This window comes from Corapipo altera, unplaced genomic scaffold, assembly GCF_003945725.1.
Source record: "Corapipo altera isolate COAL_440 unplaced genomic scaffold, ASM394572v1 48, whole genome shotgun sequence".
Taxonomy (NCBI): Eukaryota; Metazoa; Chordata; class Aves; order Passeriformes; family Pipridae; genus Corapipo; species Corapipo altera.
Window position 1 is genome coordinate 3,433,524 of NW_020884931.1, and position 27,691 is coordinate 3,461,214.

At 37.1% G+C, this 27,691-nt stretch overlaps 1 protein-coding gene across 5 annotated transcripts in view; it reads left to right on the forward strand.

Annotated features, from left to right (window-relative positions):
• Positions 1 to 27,691, forward strand: part of LCLAT1 (lysocardiolipin acyltransferase 1) — a 115,397-nt gene that overhangs the window by 22,665 nt on the left and 65,041 nt on the right. For 3 of the 5 annotated variants that reach the window (XM_027659317.1, XM_027659318.1, XM_027659320.1), the window contains 2 exons: positions 16,404 to 16,572; positions 19,272 to 19,470. In XM_027659317.1, the coding sequence (XP_027515118.1) occupies positions 16,408 to 16,572; positions 19,272 to 19,470 (364 nt within the window). In that variant the 5' untranslated portion in view covers positions 16,404 to 16,407. Of the gene's footprint in view, positions 1 to 11,264; positions 11,361 to 13,540; positions 13,563 to 16,403; positions 16,573 to 19,271; positions 19,471 to 27,691 lie in introns of those variants that run through there. The other 2 variants (XM_027659321.1, XM_027659322.1) reach the window with 2 other exon arrangements.

Genomic DNA, 27,691 nt, shown 5'->3' on the forward strand with positions numbered 1-27,691 from the left:
TGCTTACCCTCATACTAAAGTGAGTAAAGAATCTTTGTGTGTGTGTGTTTTATATTTGTGGGTTACTTATTTTCATTTATAATTCCTTTTGAAAATAGAACTCTGAAACTCTCACAGCAATGCTTGTCCAGTGTGCATCTGGCCTACAGTGGTCTTTAGATACATATGATTATATGAAAATTTAGTAGTATTTGTAGTGTGTTCTCCTTGGCTGTTCATGATATATTACTACTTCTGTCCAGTTTATCTAAATGAAGACTGATGTTTCATGGTTAGCTTGCAATTCTCTTTATAGAAGCAAAACTACTATATCAAAATATGGACCAACACTTAATACTGGGATATGTGAGATATCACATGCTGGTATTTTTAAACAGGGCAACCAACTATTGTTCAATAGCATTCCATGGACATTTGATTAAATGACCTAATGATATCTTCCAGCTTTTAATTTTGAGGAGGACGAGCCCACGATAGCGAAAATAGCACTTCAATTTAACACAGTTTTTCCAAACTGGTGGCGTTAATGGAAGGATCTTCTTTTGTATGTTTAAATCAGCAGGATCAAATTGAAAGAAAACTGAAGAGGGAGGTATTTGGCAGAAGCAATTCATTTTACAAACAGGTTTTTTTTCAGCCACTGAAACTTGTTATGACTCTGCATGTTTAGTCATTTCTTGTATGTAAAGAGAAAAATGGTAGTTTTACTGTCACTTCTTATCCTTTTCATATGTCAGTGTTAGGGAGTCTGATGGCCTGGCTCTTGAACTGAACTCTAAAACAGCTTGAAAGGGCTAAACTTCATTATTTGCTGAAATTCTGTTTAGAAATCCAGGAATAGTTGCATGTTCTTTTAGTAAACCTTTTATTCCTAACAGGAAATTCCTCCAGTGCATCTTGTACATTGTTCTTCACTTCCTTTTCTCAGAAGAAGAACTTGAAAAAATATTGACTGCATAGTAATTTCTATTTGGAGGGTTCTAATGTCACAAAGATGTGAGGAGAGTGAGGCATTCCTGAGGTTAAGTGTCTCTTTTGCTTTTCCTACTGTGATTGCAAATTTTACCTGGAAGATCTAAAATATTAACCCCCCGTAGATCAAGCCTCCAGGAAAATAAGCTGTGTGTATATTTGCTGCTTCACAGGAAGAGAAAGTGAAGTTTTCTTTTGTGAAATTAGATTATAGGATGAGCCTACTGAATGGAGGGAGATGGGATGTGGAACGAGGGGAATAATTCCAGTGACCCAACTTAAGGTACTTATGTAAATGCCCAAAATGAAATGAAAGAAATCCTTTGATGGATTGGTACTAGGCTTGGCAAATGCAAAATTGCATAAGGTAGTTTTGATCCAGGATTTTAAAAAGTCTGTACTACTTTGCTGGTAGGAAGCAGAAGGCAGCTAATTTCTTTTCAATTTAATCTTTTCTCTAAAAGATTCAGGAAAAAAAATAAACAACCGAACCCTTACTCCAAAAAACACAGTATTGTGTTGTAATATACATACAAAAGAGGTGAAAGCTGACTTATAAGGCAATTCATAAAAATACTTTAATATCTATTTAAGCTAAAACACTTGAAGAAATGTGCTGCTTTACGTAAGTAGGTCTCGCTGTGGAAGCTGCTTGTGGTTTAATGTTTCATCACAATAATGGCAGCTTATACCTACTGCCAAGAGACCATTTCTTTTTCTTCTTGTGCTCAGGCCTTTCCAGAGAAATATCTTTAAGGTGAGAAAACGCATATTTAACAAAGCCTGTCATCACTGCCTATACAGTGAGAGAGCTTTGTGTGAACTTCTTACCCCATTCCACCAGGCATAATTGCTGATGATTTTGTGGAGCAGAGTTTAATTTAAAAAAAAAAAGAAGAAAGAAAAAAGAAAATGAAAAAGGATAAAATAAAACTAAGTACTAGAGTTAGATCTGATTTACAAAGAGAGGTTTTAAAAAGGGCTTATGTAAATAATAAAGATTATGTGATTGTAAATGCTGTGTATTTGTAGTGTTCTACAAAAAGTGTTTTGCTTTCTGCAAGGAAATCAGTGGGAATGTTCATCTGATGTTGTTAGAAAATAGGTTGTTCCATAACAAAACCTCGACACTTTGAATTTTTTTATTTTTATCCCTTAATGATATTCCTTTCAAAGAAACAACTGCAGCTTTACCTCCACGTCCTTTGGGTTGGGAATATATCAAAGACCAGCACATGCTGGAACTAGTGCAGGACCAGGCAGGTGCTTCCAAACAGAGTTTATATGGTTATTTCATTGTTTTTGTATTACATTGCAATTGTATTGAATTGGTTATGTATTTTCTCTTTAAAAAGAGTGTTAATTTGTCATATGATTAAACTGGTGATGGTGGGGAGAATCTAAAAATGCTGGGTTTGGTGACTATTGCTAGCTTACCTTTTACAATGGAAATTAGCAAAGGTGTCAATTTTGAGGTTTTTCCTGTTTCCAGTTCTCTGTAGAAAAAAAAAAAAACCCAAACAAACAAATTAAAAGAAAACTTTGATTGCAAAGTAAGTATGGGTAGTAATGTCTTTATTAAAAATTGAATTTACTGTATGCATTGCCAATAAAATTTTTCTAAATATTGATGAAGAAGTTTGTTTGCATTTCTTGATATGCAGATCCAGAACAGAGGGAAAGTAAAGACTCAAAGAATTGTTTCATGAACATTTGTATTCAGTTTTCTTTCCTTGAATACTCTGTTCTGAAGTTTGCATCAATGCATCAAAGTCAGCAATCAGATTTAATTGTTCAGCAGTCCTTGACATCAGTTAGTCCAATGATTGATTCTTCTTACTGGCATTATTTTAATAATATATCTGTTTGATCCCAAAAGAAGAGAGCTTTTTAAAGTTATTGTGAAAGCTTCTTTTCTTGCTGTAATGGTTCAATAAAATGTTCAGCTATGGCTGAATTGGAAAGGAAACACACGTTGTTGTAGCTTGTTGAAAAAAAATTTCAATATAATAAATCTTAGCTGTTGTTGAAAACTCTGTGCTCAGCAGGAATCCGTGTTTCCTCAAGTTGTTTTCAAATTTACTCCTTACTGCATTTTGAAAACTTTTACAACCAGCTTTACCCTTCCTTATGTGAGTTAGACAAGGATTCTTGGGAAAGATGGGTGGTGGAAAATTCAGGCTCATCTACGCCTGAGTCAGTGCATTAATCTTCTGGGTTGTTATTTGTTTCAAATTGTCTTTGTTAGAAGGCACATTGTTTTGCCTTGTTTGAGTGCAATACAGGGCTTTCCAATAGCTCTAGGCTTCCTCTTTGACGCTGTGTTCCTTTATTCCCAACTCTGTGTTGTTTTGGTTCTTTCTGTCCTCTCTCTCAGGCTGTTAACCTGCAAAAACAGCAGGAACAGGTGAAAATTATTTGTATGAGAAGAAAATTTTGAATGTTTAGCAACTTTACATAAAATTAAAAATTATATGTTTTAGCCTTGAGAGAAAAATAGGCTTATTCTAAGTTATCTATGTTAATCCAAATATATAACTGATACTATAGCAGCCAGGGATTTTTCTCACAGTATATTTGTAGATACCATAATAGAAGTTGCAAATTTTTATCTTCTATTTAAGCTATGACAAATATATTATTAATTTTTAAATTAAACAATGTAATTCTTTGTGCATTTCTGTAGAGAGTTTTTAGGGCCTGCTGCATATTAAGAGCCACCCTCATGGAAAGCCAGTGCTCTTACAGAAATTCATATCAAAGTACATACTTACTATGTTAGTGTTAAGAGTGGAAGCACTCAGAAGAAGTGTCCATATATGTTCCCCTGTGAAAGTTGGAGTTTTTAATTTAGTAATCACAGCTAACTTTTTCAGAGGTGTTACTGCCTCAGTTGTTGTTCAAGGTGGACCTGCTGAGGGGAGAAGCCAGAACTGTGAAGGGCAGGACCTTACTTGTCACTGAGGCTCTTATTTCAGTGCCATTGTAGAGAATTAGGTGTAACACCCGGTATGAGTTAAGACATATAGGAATGAGTGCATCTCGATTTGGTGCCTCCACTAGAACAGGAATTCCCATGCTATTCATTCTGCCTGTGAGCTTGGAAAGCAGCATCCCTGCAAGTCGTCTTGGTTTTATACCTCTGGGAAAGATGGGAAGTTGACCCAACTACCAGTTAATTCATAACACTTTAGTAAAGAGTCGGAACAATTTTACTGTCCCTTGTTTGATGAAGATTATGTTACTACAGTTTCTCTAAATAGTTTACATTTTTTTGTTAGTATTTATTTATGATACCATAAAGACATGGCTTTAATAGCCTCCAAATGACTTTGTGTCATATCAGGTCTTTGGTTCTTGTGTTGCATCATTTCCCGTCACTACTCTTCCTCTTATCAAGAGCTTGTCCAGCTGTTTGCTTGATGGTCGTGCTGGCAACAAAAATATCCTATACTTAGACGTTCAGCTCTGAAATAAGATAGTTGTCTCTTCCTTGCTTAGATGAAAATGTCACGTAGCTTTGGAACAAAAGAATATTTCATTGTCAGTGCTGTTATTTTAATGCTGGTGCTTCCGTGTTCAACTTTGTGGTGTTTTTTTAAACTTCAGCATGCCTTGCAGTCATATCAGAGGTGGACTTATTTTCTGGAGGCTGTAGTGTTTGAACGAAAAGTGTCCCTGTAAGTAAAAGCATACAGTCCTTTGGTTATTTGGAATCACACTGAGAGTTTCAGCAATGTGTTTATTTTCAGAAAACACGGGGAGAGAAATCCTCAAGCTGATGAGAAAGAGAGGGGAGTGGAATGTCATAACCATCTGTTTTTGACAAGTTCTTGATTTATAATTTCCCCAATAAAAATATCGCGTCCACAATGCCCATTGCAATGAACTCATTAAATGCATTTTAAGAGCTGTGTTTGCATTTGAGAATTCTTTTACAAATGCAGCTAGAAAGATGTACGTGCTTTCTCATATATATCCTTAGTCAGTTGCCCAGTTACTTCACTTATTAATGAGCATATTTTATACCTTGAAGGTAAACTTTCTTGCTTCTGTGTCTATGATACTAGTATGCTAATCAGAAAGAACAGATTCTTTCCAGGAATTCTGTGGTTTTTTATAATCTTTTTCCTGAAAGGTCAGGGCACTTGGCAAGAGGGGAAACACATGACAGGGTGTGTTCCCACTTGGAAATAACTGAGAGAATGCTAGATCTTGGAAGAGAGATTCTTGTAGCGAGGGGGGGGGGGGGGGGGAATCCTTACAATGAATTGCTAGATCATTAACTCTAAATCTTTCTGACCCTAAAGAAAAATCTAGATACAGCTGATGCTGAACATGTTTCATGACTATAGAAACTGCTATGAGAAGATTCCTGATTTGGATATTTCTGGATAATATCTTCCTTTTTTTGGATATGATTTACCTAGTGCAAAGATTGACTCATTGCATTTCCTCTTGGAATTCTTTTTCATTGTTATTTATTTTAAGTGGAAGAGTGGATACCAATCAATAATGTTCTCGAGACTATTTCTACCTTGTCACCTGTCTCCTTTATCTTCCACGTGACAGTTTTGCTGTAGGTCAGGGTTTTATCTTTTGGCCTCTCATTCTCTAGGTGTGAGCAGCGTAGTTTTCTGAATGATCCAAACAATTTTTTGCTTCAGTGATCAGAGTCTTTTAAAAGTTGTTCTGTCTTTTTCTTCCTTTCCCCTATCACTTTGCAGCTTCTAAGGCACTTTCATAGCAATATTGGTGGTACTGAGTAAGAGACTGGAAGGGGTCGGTTGGTCTGTAACAATGCCCCAAGTGTGTGTTGGGAGGCTCTTTATCTTTAGTTCTTGTGAGGATTTCCTTCTTTCCTCCCTGTTCTTGTTAAGCCAGAGGATTGCTCACATGTGTAAAATCTGGTAGTCCCTGAATAGCTGTAATAGGTTATTTCCCTGACTAGGTCACTTGCTGTTCTGTAATTATTTCATGGTTACTTTGTTCTTGGATTACCTTGCATCTATGTGTATACCACAGCATGTCTGTCTAATGAATCTGCAACTGCCAAATGTATTTGCAGCTGAATTGAAACTCATTCTTACTGTAACATTCACTTGGTATTTGTGATGGGAAATACACCTATTAAACCACTTTTAATTATTTTTGTAAACTCCTTTCAGTTCTGGCAAATTTTATTAGAAACTGAGTTTCTGTTTCATATGAGCTACTATTTTACATAATAAAAAGCTAAAAATCTTGGTCTTAGATTTTGCTTTTTTCAGTTTGTCTGGCAGCTCAGTAAAGTATTGCATAAGCACTGGCAGATAACTCCCCTGGTTACCTCAACATCGAATTACTTTATTTAGCTGTTTATACTGGTAATTTGTTACAGGCTAAAATGACCTTGATAAATGTTCATGCAAAATATTTTGTTATTCATTTGTCAATAACACTGGATCCTCTGCAAGTAAATACAAAAAAATTTACAAGTAAGAATTAATGGTCACTCATTTTTCTAGGTGTTTGAGGGGCCAAAGCCATTCAGCTTTAACAAGGAACATGAGTTGCTTTATTATACTATATTGATAAAACCTTTTCCGGCTTTGAGAGCATTTAAATTTGAAGAAAAATGATGTGGGTTTTATAAAATCAGATTCAGCAGCCCTGGCACAAGAGGCACCATGTCTGCATCATCCTGCTGCTGTGCATGGGCTGAGAGTCCCTGCTGACACACACAGCTTTGTTATCTCAAGTACAGATGAACCCAACTCAGTTCTGCATCTTCCTGGGCAAAGCTTGAATCTATACACATTACCATGCAAGTGGTTTACACTGTGAAATGCAGTGCTCTGTTAGAAATGGCTTTGAAGACCTGGACCCACTCGAAGCCCTGGGGACGTCCCTTTGGAGTCCTGTCAGAGGAAAAAAGCTTCTCATTGTGGCTGGTGGAAAGAAAGAGTTACAGAGCTGAAGATGGGGTTAAAGCTACACTTCTTAGCAATGGTTTGTAATGTAACCTTAGAAATATCCAGATAGGCTGGTGACTGATCCTGCTGGTGAGGTTGCCAAATGAGGTTTGAAGGCTGTTGTCTAGAACACTCTGAAAAGCACAGCAGAACTTCCTCTCTTACTGTAAAGTCTTGAAGTAGAAATTTTATTAGTTGATAGTGGGACAGTAGTTTAGCAACATGTGGTTTTTGACCATAATGCTTTGGATGTTGATGTGCATCAAAACATAATAGATTGAAAACAGGATTTTATGTCCGGAAACGGAGCAAATGCAAATAAACTGTTTCTGCTGCTTCCAGTGGGAATGAAATGTTTGTCAATTTTCTGCAAAACTACTGTATTTTTCTTCTTTTGCTTCAGAGCCTCCCAGGTAACTGATCTATTGTTTCTTCTATGCTTACCTTGGAAAGCAGCCAGGCTGTGAGCCCAACGTGTAGAAAACTACAATTTATGTGGCTTTTAAAGTTGTTATAAACTTGTGATACTTGCTGACGTGTAAGTATGCCTCAGTGCTGTCTACTGACACAAAGGCAGCCCTGCAAAATTTCAAGTTCTCAAATGGAATTTTCCAATTAAATGGCTAGAACATTTTTAATGTTATTTACAAATGGTTTTTTTCTTTGATATTTGTTTTGGAAATCCGTTTCACAAAGCCTGAGGCAGTTGCACAGGCTCAGAGGCTTGGCTGAGTTGTACGCCATTGATAATAGCAATTTATCTTTATTATTATTTAAAAAATATAGTAACACGAATTTGTCTGTGGACAGTGTTCTTCATTTCTCATCTAAGTGCTGTTGAACCAGAATTACTTACATGGTAGGGAAATGAAGATAAGTGCCTAGTCTTTCTTTTCAGCCTTTTACCAGTTCTGAGAGTAGATAAAATTCATAATCTGATCTTGCAACTGATTCTAGGTGGAGACTCACTGGCTTCAGTAAGTTTGCTGTTGGGGACCTGCTGAACTTTTATAGCATGTAACATGCTACTGGGAAAAGGTATAAACCAGTTTAGAAATCACTGTTGCCCTACAGGTGGTGCCTGTCATACTATAAAAGATACTAAAAGAAAAAGGCTGTGTTGTTAAAAAAAAAACAACTATGCTGTAGTATTACCCAGAATAAAATTCATTTGTACCACACATTATAACTGGAAAAGGATGAATTGTTTGGGTTAACATAATCTGTTCTAGAAATGAGAGAGCTCTTTGGTCACAAATACAAAGCTTTCAGTGAAACTTTTTCCAAGTTGAGTAGCTTACTCAGGGCTTCTGGAAGTCTGCTTTTACATCACCCCTCTGTATTTTCATACTTGCACTCTTCGAATAATGTGAGTCAGCATAAGCTTTCTGTCATGCTGTTAGTGATATTCGGTGGTTTTCATAGCATGTTGAACAGGCTGTATGAGTTTTGTTCATACACCTCTCCTGCATTTCTTTTGAATTAAGTTGATGAGAAAATTCTGTCAAGATGAGGGTAGAAAAGCCATTAGAAGTTTCATGGATGTGTCCTTCCCTGAGTGTGATTTTGGTTTAATGCCAGTGGCAGAGATTTAAAGATACTCCACTGAACACTACTAGTTTTGTATTTGAGTAACTATTCTTCAACATTGGAGTCCTTTATTTCTGTTCCCCAGCTGAGGATTTTATTGTGAAATAGGTCCTTCTGAAGTTATAAGTGCCACCCCTCCCTATGAAGAATAGCTCTGAACTAAGATGTTGGGGTGTTCTTATGCAGGGGAAAAAATAAATTTGATTTATTGGTTTGTTTGTAACATCTCAAATTACAAAGTGTAACATTTTATCTGTTTTTCATAATTTTCACTTGGATTTGTTATCCATCAGTGTTGGTCAGCTTTTTGATCTGCTGTAGACTTTGAAAACCAGGGGACTTAGATTTGCCAGCTGTTGATCACATGTAACTTTTTTGAAAAATAGACTGGGCCTGAAGCTGACCTGCAGGTTTTACATAAAGTATCTAATAAACCCCCCAAACTGACCATTGTTCCATGTTTGTTGCGAGGTTATGGAGTTTTTTATGTTTCTTTTATTTAAAGGCAGGATGGGGGAAATAAAACAGCTGTTCTTTGTCTGCCAAACCTATTTTTGATGACTTGTCAACCAGGGCATTCTTTTTATATTGGTTGCTGTTCAGTACAGGCTTGTGAGGTCTCAGTAACTCGATGGATACTGCAGAGAACAACTGTATACATGGAAAGGTCTGAAGAATTAATTCAAAATTATTTGTGTCTGTGCAATAGGCATAATAAAAAAAGTGAGATAGTTTTGCTAGAAAAAGCTCTTGTGCAGTTCTTCCTACAGCAGCTCAAACTTGTCAATTCATCTAAATTTTCTGATTATAGTAAGGAACAGAAGCAAGCTACTTCTCCATAAATCATTGGAGTTTTTTTCAGGAAGGAGCTGTAGCTATTGCATGACACCGTCTCACAAATGATTTCAAATACCTTAACTCGTGCTCTCATTCCGGCTTTATTGGTCTAATGGTTGTCTGGAGCAACAGTGGAAAGAGTACAGGTAAACGAGGGTGAAAAAGCATCAGACTGATTTGACGTTTGTACCCTGACTGAATTACCCACTTACAGTACCTAAAGGCTGTGCTGCAAAGGATCTCAGCCAGAATTTTTGCATTTGGAAAGACACAATTACTTGGAAGAGCAAATTCAATATTCTGTTAAATTTTTTATTGAATTATAATAGTCAGATTAAGTCTTGGCAAATAAAAGAGAAAATAAGTTGTAAAATGCAGCAGTAATCATATGTTATTGGTAATATTTACGGAAATTGCTCATTAAGTATTGTACTTTTTATTTTGGGTATGTGTAAGCTAATATCTGCTATAGTGTTAGACAGGGTCAGGGGTGTGGTTTGTGATGATTATTACCTCTTATTGCCCTATCCTGTATTGTTTTATCATACATGAATCTTTTAAGGTTTTTAAATGCAAGAACTGAATAAAAAGGAAGTGGTTTTAATGGTCAAGTGACTGTTTCTTCTCATATTTTTTTTCTGATAGTGATTTGTGCCATATTTGTATGTTCCTTAAAATACTGAAGTGCCCAAGAAAAGGATCAGAAGTAAAATGTAGTTCATAGAGAGGTCTGTTGAGATGGATGGAGCTTCTTGTCTGTATTGCGTGGGCTACTGATTAGAGTGGATATCTCTGCAATTAATAATTCAGCTTTCTCCTGTCATTGCTTCCCCTATAACCTCTGCTATTTCTGCAGTTCTTTTAATTGAGGCACAAGTGAGAAGAGATGGGGTAAGTTTTAGATCTGGAAATATAATGGAGTCAGCCTACAAAAGCTTGCTGTGAACAAATTTCATTTTAAATATGGTACTACACAGAAACTAGTTTCTTGCTCTGAGTGCAAGAATTGACAAAAATTTCCTTTTAAATGCTGATATGGAAGAACAGCATAAAATGCTCAAATAGAAAAGTGTGATTTTGTTGAACTTGAGACATTCTGCCTGGATGGGTCATTTCCACTGAAATTTTGTCTGCCTGCCTGATGTTTTGTCACTTGGCCACCTGCTCACTTGTTGCTGAGACCTTCAGTGGGAAGGGCTGTCCCTCCGCCTGCTCACTCTCCTGTCTGGATGATTTTGCTTAGGAACCTTAAAAACAGTGAACAAGTAAAAGTTTGAGTTATTGATTTGATGGCTTGTTTAATAGACACCTGGGAAGCTGGCAGGTTTTGTTCCCCTCTTGCCTACCTCCTTGAAGTTCAATTCACTTCACCCTGATCAAAGGTTTTAAAAATTGTGTCTTATGATTTGGGAATTATGTTTCAGAATGCAAAGTTGAATATGGGAGCTGGAATTTCCAGCTCACCTCTTTCATTTACCGTGCTTAGAAGAAATGCAGTAGAAAGTGAAGTCAGTTTGTAGTTAACTGGTTGCTTTGTTTGCAGAACTGTCAGAGAAAAATCATAATTGTTTATCTGTGTGAGTTTCTGTTTGATTTTAATTGAAGATAACGTTTACCTTTTCCATTGGTATTTGACTGAAAGAAGCATTAAATCCAGTGCCTAGAAGTCCCCATTCAGTTTTTGAAGGCTAATGAACAGTTTTATTGCCTGTGCTGATTGAATGGAAACATGCTGACCAGTAATAATACACTCTTGTTTTATTGGCACTGAAGAGCATTTCTTATCTTTTCAGTGGTATAATAAAACCTGATTTGCTCACTTCACAGTACTAAGCCTTTAAAAATCTCTCTAGTTATCAGGCAGCTGGCTCTATTTGTCAGGTAATATTGCTTAATGCCGTGCTGAGGTTAAAATCTTGTTTTACATTGAACCTGGAAGACAAATTAACCCATTTGTACAAGAACTTTGAATTAGCCAGGAGCTGTTAAGGAAACGTGAATCCTGTGGTGAGTCCTGACTCCTCTGAAATTTCTAGACTTTTAAATTTAGAACTTCTTTGTTTCTCAGCAGATAAACTTATTTTGCATCCTTTGCCCACTTACAAGCCGTAGAAGCAGTTGTGAAAAAAAAGTTTTGATGTAGAGAGCAGGCTGTTTAAAACCTTTTGAAGTCATTATCACAAAAAGCTGTGGTTTGTCTGTCCTTCCAGCTGTACTTTCAATAAAAGTATTTAGATGTTAAGCAAAATCAGCCAAAATCAGATCACAGGAAGGTGCATTTGCTTTATGTTACTATGCAAACATTTTGTTTGTGTAGAATATTGAAATAATTTTAAGTAAATAGTCTAATAAATATGAAGTTTACAAAAACTGTTTGGGAAAGTAATTTGTCCCCTTGTAGCCAAGAATTTTTAAAATTAACTGAAATAGACAGCAAAAATTGTATTTTAAGAATTATTGTTTCTAGTTACCTGGAAACAGAGCATGTTTTCCTTCTGCTATGGCAACAAGAACATGTGAAGTACAGTACCCCAATAACTTGGAGTTCTGCCATGAAATAGATGAAGAACTACAAGCCCAGTATGAGGGTGCTGTCTTTCTCACTGTTTGCAGCTTTCAGTCTGAATTGTAAAATAATTTTGAGTGTTTCTCCAGAGCTCTGACCCACACAGCAAATGGAAAGCGGCTTTAAAGATACATAGAGGCCATCATACATGCTAAATCCAGTGTTGAGAGTGAGTGTGCTGGATTAGAAAGCGATAGTTGCCAGCAGCAGTAACAGAATACTTCTGTACTTAAAAAATGCTTGGATTCGTTCAGACTTCCTGTTGAATCCTTTAATTCATTTCTTGGGTGTCTCATCTCTGACATGAGTCAGCTCCAATTTTCTTTGTTTTGAGATTTTTCACATTTGTTTTAGATCATTTTACAAGTCCTCATTAAGTATTTCTTCTTTTTTGAGATTATTTGGCTGTTTTTTAATCATGTTTTGAAGTTGCAGGCATGTATTTTGCATTGATTTGTAGCTATTACTTCTCTTGTTGAATGCAGATGTTAGACTTGGGATGGCTGACATATCTTAGAGGCAGTTTGTTTCTAAGGTATGTATTTAAGGGGCTGAGGGATGCTAAAGGATGATAATAGAGTCAGTTCCCTGTCGTCTCTGGTGGTAGGTTTCTGGAATGGTAAACTGCGTGCAACAGCCCTTGCAGTGCCAACACAAGTTGACACGGGTGTGCAGAGCATGGCCTGTGGCCTAGCAGGACCCGACAGCTGAGCCCACTTGCCAACTCTGAAGTCCAGCACTGCAGCTTCCCTTTCCAGGAGGGCCCCTTGGAGCCTGCTCCTCTTCACCTGCCCAAAGAAGCTGGTATTGCAGGGGGATGGAATGGGGGAATCCATGGGAGGGGTATTGTAGCGTTGGGATGAGAGATGTGGGATGCAGAGCTGGGAGAAGGGTTGCTGTTGGGAAGAGGAGAAGGTGAAGATACAGAGCTGAGGCAGGCAGGGGAGGGTTTGTTAGGCAGGTTGCGGCGCTGCATGAACATGACTGTACTGCTTCAGAGATGGGGCAATTCCCAAACTGTAATGAAGCTTTGGTAGGACACAAGGTTGTAACTAACTATTTTGTCTGCCCAGAGCTGGCTCTGCAGAGTTTACAAACTTGTGCAAGGTACTCACAGCCAAGAAGCTGCTTTATCTCTGTGCACCATTTAAATTACAGAGTGCACAAGGCTTCAGCAGTGCACCTGGTCTGGTGGGTGTGTCAAATCCATCCTGGGGCTTCAGCCTCCTCTCTGCCGTCCCTGGGCAGAACAACACTTCTGCTGGCCAGCCCAGGACATGTGATCTTGGCAACCAAGGTGCCCAGCAGCACCTTGGGTAATGACTATCCATTCTCAACTGTTGGCTAAAATTAGAGTATATGTAAATGTTTCTCAACTGACGTGTGTAGGCAGATGTATTTTAAATCATGTAAACTATTGTCCAGGCTGTAACTCCACCATGTGAACCCACAAATGAAAACAAATGGGTTGAGTGTATTAACAATTTGACCTTTTTACTAAAATGAGCTTGCTCTACTGTTTTCAGAAAGCCAGCTGGATGGTTACTCTCTGCTGTAAGTTCTTCACATTGTCACAGGCTTCTCAGCTCGCAGTGTTGCTCAAATTCATTCAGAGGGAGTTGTTTTTCATACCTCTTAGCATGGTAGGTGCTTTATTGTATGGTAGAGGTAATTCAGAGGCAAAGTCTACCCATTATTCTAGATAAATGCATATGTGCATGTGTAAAGATCTATAATGTATTATATAGAAGCAATAAGTGAAATGTGGTATGTATCACACTAAAAATTTGGCTTCAAGAGTGATAAATGGCATCAATTGAAAACACACGTGGTATCTTTTGTGTCTAGAAATAAACACCACAGTGTTCCGCCCGCTGGAATGCAGTATAACTCACATATGTATATACTGTAATGATAAAGAAAGTACTGCTGGAGTGCTGGTTGAAGACGAGAAAATTCAGAACTTCATCAGGTCTTTCCCATAGCTCAGATACCTTCATCTAAAACAAACAAAAAAAGTATTTACGAGACAGTCTTTCACATAAAATAAAAAAAAAAAATAATTTTCCTTAACTCTTTTGCTGTGTGCAATACTTTGAGGTAAGGACTAGTGTAAACTGTGAAAAGGACAGCCTGTAAATAAATGGCCCACATTGCTTTCCTAGGAGTCTAGAAGGATGACAGAGCGACGTCTCATTAGCTCTGTGGTTACCTGTGTGCAGTACTCAGGTATTTGGGACTGGAGCGTCAGCTCCGTGTTGCCCTCAGCCTGTCGGAGCCGGGGTGTCTGCCTGGGGAAGGTCATTGCATCTGATCGATGACCAGAGGCTCTGAGCAGCCTCACGGAGGACCAGAGTAGGTGGCTAAAGCTTAAAAAACTCTTGTTCTCTGTCTACTAGTGGTCTTTCATAGAATCATAGAATATCCTGAGTTGGAAGGGACCCATCAGGGTCATAGAGTCCAACTCCTGGCCCTGCACAGGACACTCTGAGAATCACACCATGTGCCTGAGAGCACTGTGCCTACATGTTTCCGATTGTTTTCCAGTGTGTTCCTCAAAAAATGCTGATCAGGTCAAGCACACCGAATTTTAAACCTCTCTGCTGCCTTTTGCAGTAGGTCTCAAATCTTGATGTCAGGAGAAGGCTTTTTCTTCTGGTCTTGCTGCAACTAATGTTTGGGGTTTTATTCGCTTTCTGTTGTTTCTGTTTTTCTTTGTGCTTTGGGGTTTTTTTTTTCCTCTTCTGCCTTTATTTTGAACTTTCCCCACAGAGGTTTGCAATAACAAATACAAGAAGGCAGTTGGAACGTTGTTACTTCAGTGCGTTGCTCTTCAAGCCTTGATGTGTCAGAATTGGTCCTGCTTGTGCATATGTATAGACATCTGGTTATTTAGTTCCTGCTTTTGGTAGAAAAGCGAGGGCTCTGTACTCCAGGATGTAAATAATATGCATTTGTTTGAATTCAAATTTCATTGTGTTAAAATCTTTCTGATATAGCTATCAGCAAACATTTGTATTTAATGTTACTTGTTTTACTATGCTGCAAAAGTCAAGTTAAATACAACTTCCTATATCCTTCTTGCATTAACAAATTTGCATGGCCTCTTCTCTCGACCTTTCTCCAAATACCGTACTGTTTAGGAAATTGTTTAAACCTAAAAGTGTCTCAAAATAGAGCTACTTTCTTGTTATTTGTCAACATGAAGTAGCAGAAGCAAGTTCGTGTGCTAGCAACACCAGTGTTGCCATTTCTTGTCTTTCAAATACTTTGCTGTGCAAACATTATTGCCATGGACATTGTACAACACCATGCTTGAGATGAGTCATGTATGTTACAGTACATAAGGCTTAATGGATTACTTTTCCATTGCTCATTTTAAAATTAAAACCACCAGCTTCCTGTTTTTCTTGTCCTGAAGTCCTGTCTAACTGAGCTCTTATAATTTCTAAAATAGCCTGTCAAAAAAGGAATTCAGTAAAGTGACTAAAAAGTGACTTCTACTTAACCTTTGATTTTATAAACAATTGGCTGAGTCCTAAATAGATGAAAACAGTCTATTTTTGGGCCCTAATTTAGAGAATTGATATTTCCACATTTGCTTTGTCATAGCTGGTAGTAGTTGCTAAATTGTGAAAGCTTGTAGCTATTACAAATGCTTGGAGGATTGCTGAGTGTTCTGCCGTAATGCATTAAGAAGCTCAGTGTACTGTACATTTCAATTTATAATAAGGGATGTAGCTGATAGCACAGACACTGAAATATTTCAAGTCTAGACTACTGCCTTGAAAACCAAAGGCTGTTGGCTTTTTGGTGCAGTTAAGTTGGAAAATAACTGATAAGGACAGTTGAAGTACGTCAGACTTCAAAAAGTGATGAGTTCTCTAAGCCAGGGTGGATCGGGAGGCTTCAACCACTGCTTGCCTGCCCTGTTGGGATGAAAAGGGAACTGGCATTTGAAATGGCTGGTCACGCTCAGCAGGCTTGAGTGGTTTGTGATGGAGGTCACACGTAGACCCTTGTTAGGTGGGGAAGATGACTTTCTGCAACCCTGTGTTTAGCAAAGTTTCCTGTCTGCAGAAAATGGTAACATTAGTGCTTCACCAATGACAAAGATGATGGCTGAAAAGTTTAATGTAGCTGGTGTTCTCTTATATAGCTCTTTTGTACCTTTGGATGATAAAAATAACTTGCTGAGAATTTTTGAGTGTAACTGCATATTGTAATAAGTGGAGGAAATTATGATGTAGCCGATACTTTTATGGCCCCTTTAATATCCCAATTCACCTTACAAATCACTGTGTTTATGAAGTCCTTTTCTTGCTGCTGCCTGTGAAGTAGAACATTTTGATTGTGTTTACTGTCATCATGTGTTGTTAGCTGTGGAAAAAAGGGAGAATATTACCTCAAACTGGGCTTACAGACTTCAAGAATTATGTAATTTCAATTTGTCTCTCTAACATAATGCCAACTTTCTTTTTCAGAGCCATGGTGTCATGGAAAGGGATATACTTTGTACTTGCACTATTCTTGGGAAGTTTCTTTGGGAGTATATTCATGCTTGGTCCTTTTCTACCTTTGATGTTCATCTCGCCGGCCTGGTATCGCTGGATCACCGACTGCATCGTGGCCACTTGGCTCACGCTCCCAGTGGTAAGTTGCAGTTTGAACCAAGTTCTGGGCAATTGTCTGTAATCCCACAATTTAATTTGCCCACTAACACTTTTGATTTTTTTTTTTTTATTTAAGTTATTTATGCTTTCGTCGAAACTGGCCCTAACACACTTACTATCTGTGGAAACTTGGGTTTTAACTCAGAGTTGCAAACTGTGTGCCTGTTTACAGCCCCTCTCTTCTTCCACGGTTTAATTTATATGTAACCTAATGCTGTGTCTTAATTTTATGCTTGAAAAGACCTTTTTGTGACATCTTCATCCAGTGTCACTCAGATGCAGAGAAGAGTAGGTAAAATACTAGTAAACAGAAGGATTTTTTTTTTTTTTTTTTAATTGCAAACTTCTTAAGTGAGTCGTCTTGTAAACTCCTTCTTTGGACTTTACTCCAATTATCTCATTAGGAAAATTATCCACTGTTTTGTACACTGTTGCCAACCAAGTAACATTCTGTTACTTAATCCTCTTAGAATTTAGTCCTTGTAGTTGAATTAGAGGTAAATGATTTCAACTGAAAAAGAGCTTCACCTTTATCAACTTCATAACTATATGAGTTTGGAAATCAATAACAAAGCTTTTCCCTGAATTGTTCCAGAGGAAAGGCGGTATGAATAGGAGAGTATCTTTCTTCGTCTGTTCTCTAAGAGCCAAGGGACTTTTTTCCTCTAGACCATTGAAGATTTATTTCACTTTCTGAAGTAAAATGCCATATTGGCATGCAGAAGTATGTATCTTGTGGCGTAAAAGAAGTTTAATCTTTATTACATATCAGAAAAGGAGTCTCAAAAAGATTTTGCACCCAACCTTTTTGAGGCTCTGACCTTGTCTGCTTTAGTTTTCTGTCCTTACACTTACTCCATTCTTAGTCAGGAAAAGCAGGTTTTTGGTTTGTGTCTCCAAACAATAAAGTGCTGTTGTACCAGTTGGACTCCAGCAGGGAAACTCTGACCCTGACCTCTGTGATGTAAGAAATTTCCACCTTCCTCACTCTGCTATCACATTTTATTTCCTTTCTAGGAGAGTCAGCAGGACGGGACAGTGAGGTGGGTGCTAACTGTTCCAGTTTAGTTTGGCTTATATTAGGGTTAGAGTATGTAGAACGGGGCACCCACTCATTATTATGTTTAACTGGATGTTAAATATGTAATATGATTCTTAATAAACTACCCAAAAAAGGCTACTTTTTTTCTTTCTGCAAAGAAGATATCTTTGCCATTTCGAGCTATACTGCCTGTACCACTCTTGGAGGGGCCCATAGTTACTCTTGATAGCAACACCTTTTCTGGAATAATAATGAACTGACTTATTAATAGTATTAATACTTGGCAAATATAATGCTTTTCATTCTCAAGCCATTTGCAATTGTGAGAATGTCATTCTAGTTTTACAGGCGACTTAACCTGAGAAACTTGTGTTCTTTGGCACGGAGTTGGCAGAAATATGAACAAAACAGAGAGTTGGTTTACTTTATAGAGCTCTGTTTAAATCCCCAATCTTTGTTCTTTTTCTATACTTTTTTAGAGGAAGAATGGGGACGATAAGGTAAGGAGGTAATTTGAAGTGCTTTTTACGTTAGGGCCAAAGGGTAAGTTTGTTCCTCCATATGTCCAATTGTGTTTTGCTGGTTTGTTTTTCTGTGCTAACTGGGTTGGACAGTGTCCTGCCAGTGACCCTGACCTTAGGGGACTCAAGTCAAACCTCTAGGTAATGTCTGTTGTCTGCATCTGTTTCTTGGGATTTTGTACCTTTCCACTGTGTTTCCACTGGGCATTAAAAGGTTGCAGGTTCAGTCATCCATATTTTTTAATTCTTTGCCTAGTCCTGGTCTTTTGCTGTAACCAACCAGCACTCCCCCACATACTTCCCTGTATGATTTGGGAATGGTCATGGGTCAGAAACTGTTTTCAGTAGGCAATTTGGGTATGGTGTGGATGTGGCCAGAGCATGCTGTTGGGCTCCACAGTTGTACTTACTACAACTAGTCTGGTTATGTGCTTATGGTCTGACTGTCCAGGTTATGAAACCAGGCCCTGTTAAACTAACTGTGTAGCTCTTGCCTGCTCTTTCCCTCTGATAAACCACTGACCTCTGCTTGACCCTTCACAGCCATATACAGCAGGTAAAGCAAGAAACATGCTTTTTGCATGACCTTCTGGCATCGCTGGCTGTTTAGGCAAAATGGAGACAGCTGTTTGCCCAGGCTCATGTCTATGTCCTTCCAAGTTTGAGGCTTATTCTGTGCTTTGGGAGTAAAACATGTTGACTATTTGCTCCCAAGCAGAAAGCAAGGCAGCTTTTGATGCCGTCGCAACCCCAACAATATTGAGCAATAGATTATTTGTGCAGCCAGTCTCTCCTTAGATTACCTGGCAAGTTATAATCCATACTGACTCACATTCTTATGTGATAGTATTCTTGGAAAAACAGGGAACGGTAAGTTTAGTGCAATGATTGTAATGGAGTGCTTTTTAAGAAGTGCTGTTTAATTGTTGTTTCCTCTTCCATTAAACAGCTATTACTGTGGGAAAGCTGGCTGCTTTATTAGAAAACAGAAGTTTGTTTACCAGTGGTGATAGGAGTGAATAAGTGAAATGATACAATTCAAATTAATTTGTATTGCTAATGGGCTGATGCTTTTCTTCTGTGAGTAAAGCCATAACACAGAGATAATATTTCTAGGCCTTGCTGGAAATGGTGTTTGGTGCCAAGGTGGTTGTCACTGGAGACGGATTCGTTCCTGGAGAAAGGAGTGTCATTATCATGAACCATCGCACACGAATGGACTGGATGTTCCTGTGGAACTGCCTGCTGCGATACAGCTACCTCAGACTTGAAAAAATCTGTCTCAAATCCAGTCTCAAAAGCATTCCGGGATTTGGTATGTCACTAAACCCTTTAATTTGAAAGGAAAATATGTTTCAGTGATGCCCAGCACTGTTCATAACCTGTTAAATGACGTAGGTTTAAATTCTGTTTCAGTATTTTAAAACACACTTGTGTTAAATATGTGACATGTTGAGCGATTAAACCTTAAATCTCCAGAGGATGCTTGGACTACGTGCTTAAGCTTTTCTTTTTTAAGATACTACATGTGCTTCTGTTGTTGCTTGTAGGTAAAAACATTTCTGCTTTAAGTACTGAAAGCGTTTTTCGAAATGATGAAAAATTATTTACCAGTCTTTTAAAAGTCTCTTTCAACACTGTGTTTTTTGTGCTATTTCACCCCACGTTGCACATGCTCTCATCAAGCTTCTTTCTTCATTATCCAGTGTATACTATTGTGAAGATGAACAAAAAGAGTTCTGTAGGCAATTGCAAAGTTACTGGTTGATTTTAATAACTAGTTTCAAATTGAACTTGGCTATGCAAAATATGCTGCACAGGATATGAAATAATCAGGATTTATAGTGATGTAGGCTGGAAGCAGGTCTGAGTTGCACGTACTCAGAGAAAGTGTTTCAGATAGGCCAAAGATTGTCGTGCAAATGGTTTCTGAATAAATAGGCAGACTTATCTGAAATAAAAACATCTCTGCATTTTATTTATCTCTTAGATTTATTTGCTGTTTTATACAAAACTAGCTTGGGCAGGATATGCGTCAACTTTATGATGCTGAAAGAGTAACCTTATTTATGGTTCCCTTTTGTCAGACCATTTATCTGAACAAATAATTTTGGCAGGATTCCATACTGAGGAGCTCTCATACTGTTGCACTGTATTGCATTCACTTGCTGGGCCTTTAGTAAGAGCTGCAACTAGGTAATGTTTTTTTTTTTTTCCTCCCTAGTGGCCACACATTAAGGTCAATTTTACTTGACAAAAGACCTCTCTCTTAACGTGACAGGAAATGAGAAAATACATATTTAGATAAATGTTTTATCTTCGTAACACGTTTTGAAATCTTGGAATCAGCTGAGTTTGCAACTTTTTAAAGCAATAATGGAAGATGAAGTCAGTAGTATAGTACAGAAGATTGTAGATTTGCCTCTTCAAAAGCAGCATATATTTTGTTATTAACAAAACATTTGTATGTATGCTTGTTAATGCCTTTAATAAAATTGGAAGGTTAGCTCCAATAGCCTGGATGCTAAGTTATACTTGGCAAAATTTGATTCCTGAAAGAGTATTAGGAGTTTTTAGAGGCTGATTTTTTTTTTGTTAAATTTGTTTTCAAATTCCATTCTCAGTGGAAAAAAATTTCTGGTCATAAAGCAGAGTGGATGTCTGGATCTGTAGTGCTATAACCCACTACTTTTAATGCCAGATCCCCAGGTGCTCTCTGCAATAGATAGGCTTTGAGGACTTTGGTTGTAATCTTGTGAATTATAACTTATTTTTCAGTACACTGTTAATGTTGTGTTTTTAATCACAGGAAGGGAATTCAGCTAAACTTACGTCCTTCACTCAAACCATGATTTGATGCTCTAAAATTATGAAAGATAAACTTCTGTTTTATCATAGTGTATCTAAAAGGAGGACTTAGAAATACATGTCTCTGTGTTCAGTCAGGTTGTTTTGACTGGCAGTTCCTTGCAAAAATAAAAGTATTCTGTATAGCCACATAATTAGGGGACCATTGCAAAGTGAGACTCTTGGATTAACTGAAGAATGATGGAAAAAGATCAATCTGTAAAGTTTGTTGGGGCAGTATCACTGCAGAAAATGGTGTCTAAAGAGGACAATCCTGAATCTCAGCAGTAACAGTAGAATTTCTCTTACCACTCTCAGCTCTACTGAGTTATTTACACCTTTAATAAGTGTTTGTCAGGTTTTGGGTTGGGTTTTTAGATTGTGTCCTGTGGTTTTTACCTAGAAGTTTTATTTTATGAGCTTGTAAAAGTGAGAAGATCACTTGGAAATCAACCAGACAGTTTCAGTGCACTGCATGTGTAATCAATACTTTTAGATGTTGATCATTTAAGACATAATATCAGTGGAAATTCAGCCAGCTATTTTCATCATGTCTTTCAGTTTTATCTTTTCATGCATTTGTCTAAACATAAATTTTAATAAATCTTAACCTAATGGTAATTTTGCTTCAGAAATGTTTGAATGAATATAATGCATTGCTTTCAGTGCATTTGTTTCTGATCTTTCAAAGGCTTTTTTAAAGAATTTAATTTAAAATTGTGTATAAGATAAGGTTTATATTGCAAGCCTTCTGTTTCCATGTTTCTGAAAACCTTGACAGTATTCAGCATAGCACTTTTGTTATTGTAAGTAGTTTCCCATTTGGGGTGTAAAAATAGGTCTGTGAGAGGTTAGGATCCTTCAAGTGGCATATAAGGTACGTGAAGGGCAAAGCTGGTAATGGAAATAGATCCAGAGTTCTTGTTGCCCCCTTTGTAGGTTAAAAGTTTAAAGATATCAGATTTAATGAGTCTGTATTACAAGTAGGCAGTTATTTTCTAGTTAATTATAATTAAAATCAGAGGATTCAGTATTTCAAGGAGACACATTGAGTCATGTATCCAGTTCTTAAGTTATTAAGTCTTCGCATTCCAGTGTATGAAAAAAACCTTAAAACTGATTAAAGGTGAGCTTTAGAAAAAGAAGGCCAAAGAAAAACAGATGGTCTGTTCTTCCTGGAACCGCAGCTTTGGCTTGATGAATTGTGTGCAGTAAAGTTTTCAAAAAGAGATATTACATTTCAGTAATCTCAATTTCAGAAACATTCTTGCAGCATTTCAGTACATCTTGCCAAAGCTGGCATCTCGAGGGAGCACTACTCTGCTCTTAGCTGTTGCTGCAGTTTCTCATCTGACATCATCAGAAAGTACTGACACATTCTGCGGTATCAGTTTTCAAGGAGAATTTCTAATGGCATTGACAGTTTCCTGCATAGTCTGACATGATAGGACTTCTCTACAGTACTTGTAATAGATATGAACAATTAATATTCTCATCTATTCTCAATTAATAAGGAGTTATGTTGGAAGTGATACAGGTTATGGTACAGTTGTGTTCAGAATGTGTCATGGAGTACATACTGTTCAAGTGGGTACCAAGGGACATACACAGTAATGTCAGATAACCATGTAATGACTAGAAGATAGTTTTAATTCTTTTCTTAATAGTTTCATTTGTGAAAGTCTTGTGATAACCAATAAGACTTCACTGGAAATAGGTATATATTTTAATGATGGACAATTCAAATATGTTGGGTGGGCTTACAGTAATATTTGGATTATAGTAGTTAAAAGTGCCTCAACAAGAATGTGAAAAATAAATCAGAATTTGGGTTTCTCTCAGAATAACTGAGAGAAAACTGAAATAGAGTAAGGGGTTAGTGTCAGTTCTACATGAGGTAATAGTAATCCTAGTTTTGCTTAATGCAGATGGAAAAGAGGAATACCATCATAATTCAGTGTACAAATGTAAAGTATGCAGGTGCTACAGGCACCATTGATGGACATATCTTGTAGACTTACCTATTTTGAAAAGGCTCACTGAGACTACTAAAGCAGGGCATTGTAGTTGAAGCAGACTGGGATGGGAACAGAAAAGGAAAGGACAAGGTGATGAAGGAAAAAGAGGAGAATAAGCAAAGCTGACAAACTCGGAGTAGTTAGAAGCAGAGATAAATGAGTAACTCTGTCCAGATCTTCATCTCTGTATTCAAGTTACTCTGTGGCTAACATTGCTCTCAAAGAAGACTGCAAGATGTAGGAGCTTTTTAGTTTTTGTTTTTCATTCATCTTTTCACTCGTGTGTTGTAGCTCTCGAAGGCTCAAGTTAGGTTTGGCCCTTGTATTAAGTGCTGGGGGGGAAAGAAAAAAGGAGTTTTGCTCCATTTTAACACTGAGCTTAGCCCCACCAATCTTTTACTACACGTCAGTTGATCCATTGTAGCTGTCCAAGTGTGCGAGCTTCCCCTGAAGCAAGCTCAAAGTAATTTGAGTCGTCTTAGTTTTCAATGAAGCAGGGCAAAACAACTCCAATTATCCTGCCTTTGCCACGGGCTAAGAGCATGCACACCGACAGCTATGATGGATCAGCTACCATGAAGTAAAATATTGTTGTCACTAAGCCTAGAAAATTTTAACACTTATCTCAATTGGAATATAGCTAAAGCAGCATGCTGCAGAGAATCTGTACACATTTATATTAGCATGGAAGTGTTTGTGCTGTCACAGCTACTGCCACAGGTAGGGATAGAAATGCTTCAGCATAAAGCATCTTTGTTCACATTATGGTTGGATTTGCATTTGAATTCTTACCAGTAGAGTATATTTGTTTAAAAAATTAAAACTGTAACCTACTGAACTTTCTAGTGTAGCTCATGTGGCAAGTACATTACATTACAGTAGGCTGAAATGAGAGTTTTGAGAAGCTGTGATGTCTTCTAGCAATTCAATTGTGAGCTGTCAGACTTAATTGCCATAGAGTTGTTATCCTGCGTGATTTTTAAAGTAGAAGTTGTAAAAGTATGCTCTCTAATGGAAAACAAAATTGTTATTCCACCACTTATTCCTGCTGAAGATTCTCTTGAAGACTCTCTTGAAGAAGTTTTAAGTGTGAAAGAAGGATTATTACTCTGAAGCACAAATGTGGCTTAAGTTGGCTGTAACTTTACATGCCTTTGGTTTTTTTTTTTTTTGGAGGGAAGAAAAGACTTAGGTGTCTATTTCCCTGCTTGTCTCTTCTAGAAAAGGCATAATAGGTTTCTCCCAACTCTGTCAGGGGAAAATAAATAAAAAAATACAGCCAAAACTCAACTAGCCTGTGTTCCATTAAACTTTCCTTATCCTTTCTATATTATAAGGACTTCATTTTCTCTACACACCTTTGCCTCTCCAAAATACACATCAAAAGAGTGAGATCAGATGCTAACCTCTCTCATTCTCCCCATTTTGTAAACTACAAGTGATGGAGAGTGGTTATTTTCTCCAAGCTCACGAAACAAGTAACAGCAGAATTAGGATGGCATGTTTTCCCAGATTACATTCATTTTTTGGAAGCATCTGTATGGCTCAGCTCATCAGGCTTACTTTTATGGTCCTCCATGGAGGAGATGGAGTGTCTGAAGAGGATGTCGGCCTGTGGAAGAGATATTTCATTGTAGAATCTCTTACCATTCCTGACTTGCAGTAAGATGACACATCCGTGGGAGAGTTTCACACTGTTTGGTAGGGCCTGGGTGTTTTTCCTCACAATCTAACAACTAGAGGTTGTTTTCTTTATGTATTTGGAGATTTTGGAATGACGTGGGGCTTTTCTCCAGGCACGTATTGGGCAAAACTCATCTTTTTTTAATACTTAGGCTTTCATACGCTGTTTCACTGTATTGATGTATTTTTAAAATGCATTAGATAAAGCAACTTTCCAGCCATCCTAGACATTGAAGCTTTTGCTTTAGTTTGCTTTACTTTTGAGTAATGTTATGTTGCTCTGATTTTACACAGTGCATCAAATCAAATTGAATTTGAAGTATTATTTTAAGATGGAATACTGTAACTAAATAGGTTTAATAGTCCTTAATGACATTTATAGCATTTTGTAAGTTGCACTAACACAATGGTAGAGTTAATCATCTAATTGTCCATATTCTATAAAAATGGCATAATTTAGGAAGCAGAATGAATATTTGAGTGTGAAGCGTCCAAATAGTGTTCTTCTGAACCGTGATTAAGGGATTGAATATTGAAACAAGTCTTTCCAAGAAGATTATATATCTTTGTCTGGGTGCTTTATGTACATGCATATCCTGCTACTACTGTAGTGAATTTTTCCCACATACTTTCACACATTCTTTGTGTGTGCCTTGGCTGAGAGACACCAATTCTTCAATGGAATATCCTTTCTAGAAGGTTGCACAGTTGAATTTTCACACTTAAATGTAGGCCAGTGTATCTGACTAGCTTGTTGACAACATTGTTCTTGCCCTGACAGCGAAATCTTGTACTGTAAACCTTGTTTGAGGTTTATACTGGCACATCCTGTATTGTCCCACAAGAGAATGAAGCAGAACAAAGGAAATACAGAAAGCATTAATTTTTGGAAGTGATTTATATGAACATAAAATTCGGAATAATTTCATACTGAAACAAATGCATGAGAACTATGGGGAGGTCAAAGGTAAAACTAAGTGGTCAGAGCAAAACCAGGTTTTTTTCAGTTACCTTAAAAATCTATGTTTCTCACATTGCTGTTTCTTAATTTGAGTTTTAGTAAGAAGAAAAGGTTTACGCTTCACACACATTGGAAGAAGTGATGTTCTGTAGAATACTTAGTAGACTACATGGTATAGACATATATGAAATATATAGTCTGAACATAAACTATACATGACCATAAAAATAATTGTAAAACAGACATAGGTTAAAGTAATGGTCAGAGTCTGATAGGGCAAGGCAATAGCAAAACCGTAGTGGTTTTTAAATAGACACCTTACAAATAGATTAAATGAAATTAACAAATAGAATGAATCAGATGTTACACTATAAAATTAGGAGCACTGCTGTGAATTTATATTTGTGAATTTTATCTCTTAGTTTATCTCTAGTTTCGTAATTTGCTCAAAGAATTCACCCAATCAGATGGTAATTGTTCATTATACTTCTATTAACTACATTATTGGAAATGAGCACGGGTAAAGAAAACTTGCCAGGAGCAGAGATTATACTTCACAAGATTATTTCAAGAAGCATTTTTTTCTTTATTTTCCTAGTTTGTGCACTCAGATGATTACATTAAATTTAAAAAATATTTTACTTTGCTTTGGGGTTCATAAAACTATCCAGGAAAATGAAACAATAGTAAAATGACCAGCTCTAACTGAATTTGCAGAAAGCTTCTAATCAGTCTATACTGGTGAAAGCTCAACAATGTATATACACAGGAACTTTACACCCTGACTTCCTGCATGATTTTCTGTGTGCCAACATCTTTTCCATACCTACAGATCTTTGAAATAGGGAACATTCAGAATTGTTGCCTTGTGGTAATTTTATGCAGCAAAACATTTGGAATAACAAACTGTTAATGGACCTAATTATTTGTATACAGTGGGATCATGAGCTTCCGAGTGATTTCCCTTATTAAGCCTAGATGTCTGGTTCCCTGATGCCTCAAAAACCCTGATCAGGACCAGACCCTTGTTGAATACAGGCATACTGAATAAGGCTTTTATTTTTTACCAAGATAATGGTATGAAAAAAACAGTGAATAATACAATGAAAGAAAAGAGAGAGGATGAATGAATATAGTAACAAAATCCCATAGTTAGGCCTTTTATTTTCTACTTGTTTTTATAGCTTTGAATCATTTAATGAATTTGTTTGTGGGAGGGTTTAGTTGTTCTGTTACATTGCTATAGGAAATATAGGTACCCTTTTCTTGATGTGTGTGTGTATGTTTGCTTTCAATATCAGATGTGATATTCCTCTTTGAGATGTGACATTTTGGGGGGATATCTAATTTCTGAGTTTATGTACATAATATTGTGATACAAACAAAACAAAGACCTTTTTTGGTTGCACAACTCACCTCTTTCTCTCTTTTGTTCATTACCACCTCCATCCTTGGTATCTACTTACTTCCGAATTACCTTTGCAATGAAAACACACTCAAGAAATTTCAGCTTCAAGTGTTATTTTCTTTTAAAGGATTTTGGGGGGAGGAAAATAGAAGTGCAGGGTCTTAGAATTTAAAAAGCTTTAGACTTGGAGCTAGCATTTTTAATACAATGCTGCAAATTCTTGACCTGCGTAAGCTATAATTTGCTTTATCCCCAAGGCAGTAAAGAAATTCTTATGTAGAGCACATTTCTCTAGTTCAGTAGCAGGCTTTCCCTTTTGTGTAAGCACATTTTTTTTCTGTGTAGAATTATGTCCTGATAGAATACATATCCTTACCGTGTATGTGTTACTGGAGATTTTAAGCTGCCTTGTTTATTTTTTCAGCTCTGAAAAGTTGATTTAAAGGTCAATGTGGCTAGCTATTCTGTCTGGTAGGTTTTTGCACTGCTGTTTTGCAGTTTTGAACAAGAACTGTTCAGTGTTTATATACTTTTCCAAGCAATGTTACTTATCCAAAATGTCATCTGCTGTAAGATTATTTTAACAAAGAAATAGAGTTGCGTTGTTATGGTTTCTTTA